At 40.2% G+C, this 12414-nt stretch overlaps 1 protein-coding gene across 2 annotated transcripts in view; it reads left to right on the top strand.

Annotated features, from left to right (window-relative positions):
- Positions 1-12414, top strand: part of MTX2 (metaxin 2) — a 60155-nt gene that overhangs the window by 20550 nt on the left and 27191 nt on the right. Inside the window, exons 2-3 of one of the 2 annotated variants that reach the window (XM_030580460.1) lie at positions 277-324; positions 1292-1338. The exons of the other annotated variant lie outside the window; for it this stretch is intronic. Of the exons in view, the coding sequence (XP_030436320.1) occupies positions 277-324; positions 1292-1338 (95 nt within the window). The remainder of the gene's footprint in view (positions 1-276; positions 325-1291; positions 1339-12414) is intronic. 2 annotated transcript variants of the gene reach the window in all.

Below are 12414 nucleotides of genomic sequence, written 5' to 3'. Positions count from 1 at the left end.
GTTTTAGAGCTGTAAGGTCACCCTTTGGCATAGCTTGAATTTAAGGAATATTGCAGCCTTTTGTTTTTGGGAGGAATCAGATTTCTCTTTTACTCCTATCCCTGGGAAAAGGAGAGCAGTATGAATAACAGTGGGTCATTTTTAAGGTAGGCCAAATTTTGCATCAGTGGCTCTAAAATTCTAATTTCTGCTCTAGGTAACATTCATGTTCAGTTCACGTCCGCTAGCATATTGTTGGTTGGCTTGCTTAATTATGAATTTCTTTTCTTTCCATAGCTGCAGAACCTTGGCCTGAAAATGCTGCATTGTATCAGCAACTGAAGGGTGAGTACATTATTTTCTGCAATTAATGATTTTATTTTTAAAAACATTAAATATACAGTAATATAATTAACTTCAGGGAAAATAGAAACTGTTAAGAAGAGATTCTTTTGTGTATATCTGGTCAGAGGTTTTAGCTAAGCTTGCATCTGCCAATATAAACCAGCTATTCATGGCCTATAAGGTCCTTGGTTTATTATTGACTCATTATATTGGCTGCTGTAGGCAGTGTAAAATGATGTGGTTGCAGGCACTGTTGTCAGATTTACTGCACCAATAGCTGAGGCAGCAGATTTTTGAAGTCTTATGGTAAAGTGGGCTCTCAGTAAAAAGGAACTGTTAAAATGTATAGGCTAGGATGGTTCAGGCTCCCTTTAGCAGCTCTTCATATATCATCAGATCACATTATGGCCCCCATTTGGGGCTCAGCAGCCTGCTACTGTTGTCAGAAGACTGCAAAGTAATGAAGACTAATAGGTAGCAGCCTTAGTCTTCTAAGCATGGAATTTTTATTGCAGCAAACTTGTCATCTTTCTTTTGTGTGACAGACCTAGACACAGTGTGCAATATTAACTGCAAGCTGGTTTTTTGAGGATGCTGGATGCTTTTACTTCTTAGCTAGAGGAATTATGAAGATGGTATTTTATTTAACTTGGATTAGTAGAGGAATAATTGGCTTAAAATTGAGACACATTTTTTTTTAGTTGGGGTTTCTAATTGTACATGTCTGGTAAAATTAAGATAAATGGGAGGGTATTTCTTGAAGAAATATTCCTGGTATATTTTTGTATTCATATCTCATGTTTTGCTGTCGAATAGCATAACATAAAATTAATGTAATGGTGCATATATTCTCTGTTGAAGTATTTGCCTTTTTAATTTATATACAAGAGATTTAACACAGACTGTTATGCAGTTAACAATAACTAACTATTTCATGTAATTATATTCTTTCATTTTCTTTCTACAGAGGAGCAAATTTTGCTTTCTGACAATGCATCTTCTCTTGCTGTTCAGGTAAAGCATCATCTTTTCTAAACTAGAGAGATGTTAAATTAAAATATTTTTTGGAAGGATTAAATCCTAAGTAAATTACATAAAAAGTATTCAAATGACATATTTAGAAATTTTCTAAGTACTTTGTAGATTTAACATTATGTTGTGTCCAGGAACATACCATTTTCAAAGTTGAAATTATTCCTTTTAATCTTTATCACTGAGGTGTTACTGATTTTGTTTTTAAGGATCCTAATATTAGTGCCTATGCATCTGTTAATATTTACATCTGTCTACCTATTTATAATCAGAATTGGACACACTACTGTCAGCTCCTATTTGACTTTTGTTGTCTTTCCAGCTGTCATCCACCTTTTGGGTTGTTTAGGGAAAGATGTCCTCCCAAAGACCATTCGTTATATGCTTGTTGGTTACATTATCCTTAGCCAATATCCCCAAAACACAAGGAATCCAGTTCCGCTATATGTAAAGAGTTAGAATCCACTGTATATTTGTACACTCCAGTGTGTGTTAGAGGTAGTCCATATAATTGACACATTTAAGGCTCTAATCTGCTTTAAAGTGCCTTTGTGGCTGGAAAGTCCATGTAAACTCCATTAACTTGTTAAGTTCAGTGACCCCAGAGGCTGCTCTTTATTCTGAGGGGATAGTTTCCCTCAGTAGTAGAGCGGGACTGGCTGGAAAGAAAAGTTCCCCATCCTCCAAAGCAACTCTAGTATTGGCTGTGAAAGAGGGTTGATTTATTCTCTCATTTGTACTTGTTCACCTATGTGGTCTAGTCCATTGCACAACTAGTTAATGTAGCCTTTTGGAGGCTTATGTACCCTAGAAGGCTGCATATCTTTTGGTCAGAGTGCGACCATTAGAGAGATCATGTAAAAGGTTCACTAACCTGTATTTTGTAAAAATGCCAATCAAAAGTTCAGGATTCTTTGGTCACTCTAGCAATCCTCTAAGGACCCTATTCTGTCCAAAGTATATAATACATTTTTTGCTGAGAGTCCGGAAAATACCAGTGTTACTTTGGTAATCCTACCCCTCTCCCCAAAAGTATCTTGTTTCCTTTAGAGGTGGACAAATTTTCCATTTATTTTGAAAAACAGATGCTATTGTTTTACCCCCCTCTCCGTGGTGCAGTATGTTTTAAATAATTCCTTACAGTGGGAAGAAATAAGGAGATTTGTTGAGCATTTGATCATTTGTTAGTTTTAGCCCCAGAAACCCTTACTTTTGTAGTTTTCGTGAATCTTCTCTCCATCCATCAGGGTTACAGGTGTGGTTTTGGTTTCTTTCCAAACAAAACAGAAGTTTCCTTTTCTAATGTAGCCTTTTGCTTGACCATTCCAATTCTATTGTTATCCTGCACATGTCACTTAGATGATATATTAACCATAATATATTAAAAATGCCTGTTTTTCTTCAATATTCTTTGGCTTGACAGCTGATAGTAGCCATGACTATAAATATGACTTTGGCAGATATCTGATTTAAACTTTATGGAACAATTTTATTCTGTATGGGGGAATGGTATCAGTTTAGAAGAATCTGTATTAGGAACACAGTTGTGATCTCAAAAAAATAGCTGTCCACAAAATGTAAATATTAGGATGTGTAATTAAAAGGAAAAAAAATAAAGCTTAATGATCAGGCAGTTTTAAAATTAGCTCACCTGGCATACATTACATTAGGCAACATCAAAACCGGGAACAGTTGTATCTTTTTCTGATGAATTGTGTGTGTTTTTAAGGAGGGGTGGATAGGCATGCGTTGGGGTAGGAAGAGAGGAAGCCAATACCTGGGACTACTTTCCTCAATATATTCTTATACAAGCTGCTTTTCTTTTTCTCTCCAGTAACTCTCAGCCACTGACCTGTGGTATGTGTATTTCCCTTAGACGTAGCACACAGGTTGTCCATTGCTTGTTTGGGCTTACGCATAGTGAAGATGCCTCAGAGTTCTGTGTTCCTCTGATTAAATAGGTTTGGTGGGGGGGCTGCTAGGAGATCCTTCAGGAAAGATGGTTTAGATAAAACCCTAAACTTGCCATAATTTGGCTGTCACCTACACCAAATCCTTCTAGAAATCTCCTTTCCATCATAGCACCTCTTTATGATGTCTGCCTTGGCAGGCTTGCAAAGAATAGATGAATACATATATATATCTATAAAAGGGCGTGACTAATGAGTTACTAAGCAATTAGTTAAAATAAAAGCTGACCACAGTCTTTACAAGTGGTAACACTACCATGCATCTAGCAGAGGGGTGGGCAAACATTTTGGCCCTAGGGCCACATCTGAGTGGGAAAATTGTATGTAGGGATGGGACAGGGGGTTGGGGTGCGGTGTGCAGGAAGGGGCTCAGGGCAGGAGGTTGGAGTGCAAAGAGAGGTGCGGGAGGGGGCTCAGGGCAAGGGAGTTGGGGTGCAGGGAGGGGTGCAGCGTGCAGGAGGGGGCTCAGGGCAAGGGATTGGGGGCTTGGGGCAGGGGGTTGGGGTGCAGGAGGGGGCTCAGGGCAGGGGGTTGGGTGCAGGAGGGGGCTCGGGGCAGGGGGTTGGGGTGCAGGAGGGGTGTGGGGTGCAGAAGGAGGCTCAGGGCAGGGGATTGGGGTGTGGGGTGCGGCAGGGGGCTCAGGGCAGGGGATTTGGGTGCAGGAGGTTTGTGGGGTGTGGCGAGGCTCAGGGCACAGGAGGGGTGCGGCAGGGAGCTCAAGACAGGAGGTTAGGGGGCTCAGGGCAGGGGACTGGGATGTGGGCCCTGGCCCAGCGCCACTTACCTTGAACGGCTCTCTGCTTGTCCTGGCCCCGCACCACTCCCAGAAGTGACCGGCACCGTGTCCCTGTGGCCCCTGGGAGTTGGGGAGGGCTCGGTGCGCTGCCCTCGCCTGCAGATACCTCCCCTGAAGCTCCCATTGGCCATGGTTCCCTGTTCCCGGCCAATGGGAGCTGAAGGGGGCGATGCCCGCAGGTGAGGGCAGCGTGCGAAGCCCTCTTTCCCCCTCTCACTTCCCCCCAGAGGCTGCAGGGACCTGGTGCCGGCCACTTCTGGAAGCATGATCTAGCATGTCAGTTTCTGCTTGGCTATGGAACAGATACCGTGGAAAGAAAAATAAGGGGTGTGTGTGTGAGTGATTATTGCAGACATTTTCTTATAAAGGCTAAAGATTCAGGATAAGGAATTGATTATGTACATTTTTTTAAAATATTGAATGGAGTTACGTGGCCTATTTCTTGCATATTGCAGTGCAAACTTAAGACTGGATGTATATGACTGGGGGTAACCTTTTTAGAAAGTGATATGATATAGTCATTATACTGAATATTAGTGCCATCTTACGTTTAATTAAAAATTCACATTGTGGAACTCCTGTGCTGATCCTGCTTGGAGATGTATATATTTGGGTAACCTGCAATTCCTAAAAGTAGATTCAATTGTGAATCCCTTGATCTTTCACGGTGTTTGGTGTACACTACTTGTCCACTAAACTAAAGTAGTATATTATACAGTCCTATAGGAAATGAAGATAATTTGATATTATGCTGCAAATCTTGATACAAAATGTCAATTTACTTTCACAGCAAATAAATTCATATAAAAGGAAAACGATGTAATTTCAGTGATGATTATCCTGCTACAGGGTAGAGAATGTCATACGTAGAATAAAGTCTCTTCTTCTCATGATATGTGCAGCCTTGCTCCCATTCACATTAATGAAAAATTACATTCACAAATCCAGATAAGTGATATAACTCAGTGTTCCTATCATCTTCCTCCCCAAAAATCATTTCCCTGACCTTATTTATCATGAAATTTTCAAGTACTCAATATTCCTGTTTTTCCTTTCTGCTGACTATAAAAACAGTATCTCGATAGCTAAACCTCAGTATATCCAAAAAAGAGTGGATGTAGTTAGCACTGAAAACCATTAACAGAATATTAATCAGTGACAGCCTAAATACATGCAGTATAGTGTGTGTGTGTGTGTGTGTGTGTGTGTGTGTGTGTGTGTATGCACACTACTGTATTATTGCAAAGAAAAACATTTTATACTCCCTAGATAACTCCCTCTGGCAACTGCAAATTTGTTGATTTTAAAGCAGTGGTTTTCTAATATATTTTTATTTTGTTTGATAGACCTGTGTATACATGCAAAATACTCTCCTGGTCTCCCCTGCCCAGCCATTTATTTCATCCTATGGACAAATAGAAAGGACTTCACAGACACCTAGCAATAAAAATAAAGATATAATTTTTGTCCCTCAAATCCTTCCCCAGATATGAAACTCTTATTTAAATACCTCAAATTTTACAATTTCTGCCTGCTGTTTTCTACTATACCTTAAACATGCACTCTGATTTTGGAAGAAGAACCTTAAGAATTTGACAAAAGGATTTTGTGTTGGTTCTCTATGGTACCATTTTAATGTTTGTGAGAGAGAGCAGCAAAATGGAAATTACTAACACTCAATTTTAATAACTTACATAATACTATTTAAATAACTCTTATTTTTAGCTGTAAACTGTTCAGGATGGTCTTCCTCCAAGTTGACACAGCACCTACCACATTTGGGCCCCAGTCCTTGTTGACATTACTGCAATACAAAAAGTGAACTATGGTGTTTTCCAGTTCCTATATTTATTTTCTTGTACAGCCTGTATGCTCTCAAGTCAATAAGGCATTTAATTTTGAATCACGTGTGTAAACCATGTAATGACTGAAACACATAAAAGAAGAGAAAGTACAGAATTAAAACCTGACGGAATAAGGGTTATTTCAGTGATCTTAAGTAAATCTGGAAGACAAATTTATTGAGACCTTTGTAATGCAGACATTTAACAGTCAGAGAGAAAGCAGAAGTGGGGCAATTGGATTTGTGCTTTTTATGAATCTATAGGCCTCAAATAAGGGGGCATGGAGGGTCTGCAGATAGTATTCCAGCTTGTGGAATGGAACAGCAGACAGGCTGCTTTGCCTGAATCTAGAAGTAGATTCTGTCCCCACAGTCGCCATGATTTTTCCCACACAAAATTCAATTACTCAGACATTATGCTGGAAGTAAAAGGAGAGTGTGAATTTTGCTCAGGATGCCTGGAGAACTAAGACCTCTTTAGTATTCAGTTCTAAATTCCAGAAGTGAGTGTTCTTTTACATCCTTATATAAAATGTGAGGCTGATCTTGTATATATTGCTTTAAATACTACGTGTATTGTATAATACTTTGCATTATAAACTATTTTTGTAACCTCAGCCTCTCTCTATATAAAAATGTTATACACAAGCCTAAACATGTTGATACTTAAAAACCTTCAGGCAGGTACCACATAGTGTGTGGTACTATCTTGTGGTTTCAGAACGTATAGTGAGGGATATTAAAATCCAGTATCGGTTGCAGAAACCATGCGTTTGGTCTATGTATTGCTTCAAGAAGGGAGCTAGAATTGGCTAGTAATATTGCATCAAAGAGGGACACTTATGCAACTGAAGTTTAAATTGCCCAGGTTAACTGCTTATTTATACAATTATTTGATAACTTGTTGAGGTAAAGCACCTATGATTAATAGTTTTTTGCAGGCTTGTGATATTAGCATATGAATTGTGTAATTTTGCTTTTGAAGCTAAACAGTAAGCTGAATTTTAAGTTGTTGCCCTACACAGAAGAAAGATTCAGTAGTGAAATGAAAATCCGACAATCCATTTTTAAACAGAATAAAAGCGAAAATTCTTCATGATGAGAAATACAGTATCAACATAATTGATCGAGTAGCATTACTTTGTAGCTGAAAATACACTTAAATCCCTAGCCATGCAACTACAGCATGTGAGTGAAACATCTTTCATATACTTCTAAGATGAAATTACCCCGAATGAATAGCATCTTCATTTATCTTCAAAACCTCCTCTGTGCTACCAGTGAATCTACTCTTTCCGCATTCTACAACAAGAATTACATTATACCATTATAGCAGTGTTCTGCTGCAGTGTAAAATAGATTGGTTTGGAAAATGAACCTGGCTTTGCTATAAATTACATTCACAGGTACAAAGGAATTTGTTATTTTGTTTAAAATAGTCGCAAATATAATTAAGCTCTTAATTTATGTTAAACTACAAATGTGGCCATTACCACAACTGGATTAGGAATTTAATCTGTCACTCAAAGAAAGATACTGAACAGTTTTCATTTGTAGCCTTAGACACACTATTTCAATTACAAGGTCTGCAGCTGTTTGATATAAAAACTGAATTATTTTGTAGATTTGTTCATGGTTTTTCATTTTTAAAAGACGTCCCTTCAATAAAAGGAAGAATAATTCTTCAGTTGTCATCACAGATTCTCCTTTGTCTCTTGATGAAACAGAATAAGAATGAAAACACCTTTCTTTCTTCGCAGTAGCATTTGTGAATGCTTTTAAAATACTAGTCAATGAGATATTACGTACAGTGGTTTGGACTTAATTATGAAACTGATAATATGCGTCTCCTCTGAAAGAAGCCTGGAGCTTGTCATCTGAAAGTAGGGTTTCTCCTACAGGCAGAGGTGAAAGTAAGCTGGTTCGGCCCCATACGGAGTACTGCAGTAGTGTACTGGCAAATAAGTGGATGATTCAGTACTGGCTTACTTTCACCTCTTTTGGCTGCATAACAAAAAGTTCAGACTCAAAGCTAATAAAAGCTTGGAAAGGGAAAACTCACTGTCACGTTTGTTGTTTCTCTCCCTCTCCTCCTCCAGCCAGGCTGCCCGATGCGGCTAGGCTCCGTGTTCTCCTGACCCCTGCACTCAGCAGGGTCTGCAGCAGCAAGACTCCACAGTCTGAACCTGGATTAGGGGCTATTTCTGGCATCCTTGTTAATTTCACTCTCGGTTGTTGGGGTGACCAAAGCCGAGGCAGTTCATTTATATTCAGTTTATATTATTGAAGATCGTCTCATCCAGGGGGCAGAAAAGAACTGCCCCACCTTTGGTCACCCACCCACTCCCAACAACTGAGAGTGAAACTAACAAGGATGCCAGAAATAGACCCTAATCCAGGGGACCTCAGAGTGAACAGCTAAGTTTAAACTGTTCTTATGCAGGCAGCAGGCTACCTGGGGAGGCTTCTCCCTCAGCCAGTCCCCCTGCTACAAGCTAGAGGGGAGCCCCTGCAGAGTGCAGGGGTTGAGGGAAGCACTGAGCCTAGCCCTATTGGCAGTCTGGCTGGAGGAGGAGGGTGGAGAGAAACTGATGTGTTGGTGAGTTTTCCCCTTCCACTAACTTTTATTAGCTCTGGATTTAAGCTCTGCAGCCAAATGGCTATTGTATTCTGCACCTGCCTTGGTCTCACTGTCCCCCCTTCCCTCCCCAACAACCCTGACTGAAATTAACAAGGATGCCAGAAATAGCCCCGAATCCTGTTCAGACGCAGAGAGAACAGCTAAGTTTAAACTGTTCTTATGCAGTCAGCAAGCTACCTGGGGAGGCTTCTCCCTCAGCCAGTCCCCCTGCTACAAGCTAGAGGGGAGCCCCTGCTGAGTGCGGGAGTTGGGGGAACGTGGAGCCCAGCCATGTGGGGCAGCCTGGCTGGAGGAAGAGAGAGGACAAGGAGAAAAATGTGACAGTGAGTTTTCAGTTTTTCAGGCGTATTCCAATAGTAAAGTTTTATTACAGACAGTACTGGTAGTTGTAATAGTAGCTTTATTTTCTATATCTAAGTCATGAAAGAAGTATGTAGGAGAGGTAGGTTGTTTGTATTTGGACTGTACAGTAAGAAATGTAACTTCCTTCCACCCCTGGCCCCGCCCCTTTCATCTGAGGCCCTGCCCCTTCAGGGCGGGGGCGCAGAGTGGGACCCGTACCGGTAAGAGCTCTATTTTACTTTCACCATTGCCTACAGGGATATAGAATGTGAACTGTCTGAGCTCTGGAATAAAAGGGTGGGAGGTAGTGATTCTGACCTTAAATACTGAAATCTTGATATTATTTACATGCAATTGGAATTTATGCTTAGAGTATTGTGTTTAGTGGGTGTGTTTTTTCTGCTTTGAGATGGAAAAACCTAGTGGATGATTCACTAAGAGATACTCTGAAATAGTAGTCACATTGTCAACTTGAAAAATAACATTTATGTTTGAAATTTTTTTTGGTACCTGCTAGTGTTTCAGGTAACACCTAGGACGACTAACTGAAAGGCTAAAGAGAATAAATCGTCTATTTTGTTTGTTTTACTTTGTACATTTAACAGGAGTGAACATGAAGTCTGCAAAAGCTTCAGAGCTTTTCTCTCTCATCAGCAGATGTTGGTCCAATAAAAGATATTACCTCACCCACCTTCTCTCTCTAATAGCACTGTATATAGGCATTTTCACTTCCCATCTTATGCCCTAGTATGATGACATCAGTCTATTGCATAGTTCTGAGGGGAGTTTTCAAAAGCAGCAGCAAAGGTGAAAATGGCAGGCACGAGTGAACGTACAGAGAAAGGAGAGGGATACTGAGTGAACCCTGCGGTGTCCTCTTGGGCCTCCCCAAATCCCTTCTGAACATTAGCAATGTGTGCAGGAAGAGCATTCTCTTTATTTTTAATACTAACCAAAAATTCAACACACACTATTTAAAGGATGCTCTATCAGAAAATTGGATTTTCTGAAATTGGGGAAATAAAACAAGTTGATGGTGTTATTTTAAGCAGTGTTGTTGTTTTAACTGAATCAAACTGTCTCATTCAAATTCTGTCAATGAATATAGACTCACGTGTTTTCTTAGTTAACAGTTCTCTCACTTAAAATCAGACTAAATTTACAGGCGAAACCCATTTTCAAAAGCTCATACAGAGGCTGAAAACTTATTTTTTTTCTGATTATTAATATTAAGAGACACCATGTGCTCATAGCTTGATGTTGTAAGTCAGTGTATAGGAGCATCTTAGAACTGACATGGGTAACAATGCTGTTTTATAGACTCATAGACTCTAGGACTGGAAGGGACCTCGAGAGGTCATCGAGTCCAGTCCCCTGCCCTCATGGCAGGACCAAATACTGTCTAGACCATCCCCAATAGACATTTATCTAACCTATTCTTAAATATCTCCAGAGATGGAGATTCCACAACTTCCCTAGGCAATCTATTCCAGTGTTTAACTACCCTGACAGTTAGCAACTTTTTCCTAATGTCCAACCTAAATCTCCCTTGCTGCAGTTTAAGCCCATTGCTTCTTGTTCTATCATTGGAGGCTAAGGTGAACAAGTTTTCTCCCTCCTCCTGATGACACCCTTTTAGATACCTGAAAACTGCTATCATGTCCCCTCTCAGTCTTCTCTTTTCCAAACTAAACAAACCCAATTCCTTCAGCCTTCCTTCATAGGTCATGTTCTCAAGACCTTTAATCATTCTTGTTGCTCTTCTCTGGACCCTCTCCAGTTTCTCCACATCTTTCTTGAAATGCGGTGCCCAGAACTGGAAACAATACTCCAGTTGAGGCCTAACCAGCGCAGAGTAAAGCGGAAGAATCACTTCTCGTGTCTTGTTTACAACACACCTGTTAATGCATCCCAGAATCACATTTGCTTTTTTTGCAACAGTATCACACTGTTGACTCATATTAAGCTTGTGGTCCACTATGACCCCTAGATCTCTTTCTGCCATACTCCTTCCTAGACAGTCTCCTCCCATTCTGTATGTGTGAAACTGATTGTTCCTTCCTAAGTGGAGCACTTTGCATTTATCTTTATTGAACTTCATCCTGTTTACCTCAGACCATTTCTCCAATTTGTCCAGATCATTTTGAATTTTGACCCTGTCCTCCAAAGCAGTTGCAATCCCTCCCAGTTTGGTATCGTCTGCAAACTTAATAAGCGTACTTTCTATGCCAACATCTAAATCGTTGATGAAGATATTGAACAGAGCTGGTCCCAAAACAGACCCCTGCGGAACCCCACTCGTTCTACCTTTCCAGCAGGATTGGGAGCCATTAATAACTACTCTCTGAGTACAGTTATCCAGCCAGTTATGCACCCACCTTATAGTAGCCCCATCTAAATTGTACTTTCCTACTTTATCTGTAAGAATATCATGTGAGACCGTATCAAATGCCTTACTAAAGTCTAGGTATATCACATCCACCGCTTCTCCCTTATCCACAAGGCTCGTTATCCTATCAAAGAATGCTATCAGATTAGTTTGACACGATTTGTTCTTTACAAATCCATGCTGGCTATTCCCTATCACCTTACCACCTTCGAAGTGTTTGCAGATGATTTCTTTAATTATCTGCTCCATTATCTTCCCTGGCACAGAAGTTAAACTAACTGGTCTGTAGTTTCCTGGGTTGTTTTTATTTGCCTTTTTATAGATGGGCACTATATTTGCCTCCTTCCAGTCTTCTGGAATCTCCCCCGTCTCCCATGATTTCCCAAAGATAATAGCTAGAGGCTCAGATACCTCATCTATTAACTCCTTGAGTATTCTAGGATGCATTTCATCAGGCCCTGGTGACTTGCAGGCATCTAACTTTTCTAAGTGATTTTTTACTTGCTCTTTTTTTATTTTCTCTTCTAAACCTACCCTCTTCCTGTAAGCATTCACTATACTAGACATTCCTTCAGACTTCTCAGTGAAGACCGAGACAAAGAAGTCATTAAGCATCTCTGCCATTTCCAAGTCTCCCATTACTGTTTCCCCCTCCTTACTGAGCAGTGGGCCTATCCTGTCCTTGGTCTTCCTCTTGCTTCTAATGTATTGATAAAAAGTCTTCTTGTTTCCCTTTATTCCCATAGCTAGTTTGAGCTTATTTTGTGCTTTTGCTTTTCTAATCTTGCCTCTGCATTCCTATGTTATTTGCCTATATTCGTCCTTTGTAATCTGACTTAGTTTCCATTTTTTATATGATGCCTTTTTATTTTGTAGGTCACGCAAGATCTCGTGGTTAAGCCAAAGTGGTCTTTTGCCACATTTTCTATCTTTCCTAACCATCGGAATAGCTTGCTTTTGGTCCCTTAATAGTGTCCCTTTGAAAAAGTGCCAACTCTCCTCAGTTGTTTTTCCCCTCAGTCTTGATTCCCATGGGACCTTACCTATCAGCTCTCTGAGCTTACCAAAATCCGCCTT

Source organism: Gopherus evgoodei, chromosome 11, assembly GCF_007399415.2.
Source record: "Gopherus evgoodei ecotype Sinaloan lineage chromosome 11, rGopEvg1_v1.p, whole genome shotgun sequence".
In the NCBI taxonomy this organism is placed as follows: Eukaryota; Metazoa; Chordata; order Testudines; family Testudinidae; genus Gopherus; species Gopherus evgoodei.
The sequence above is the reverse complement of the archived record's forward strand: the minus strand, read 5'-3'. Positions and strand labels throughout refer to the sequence as shown.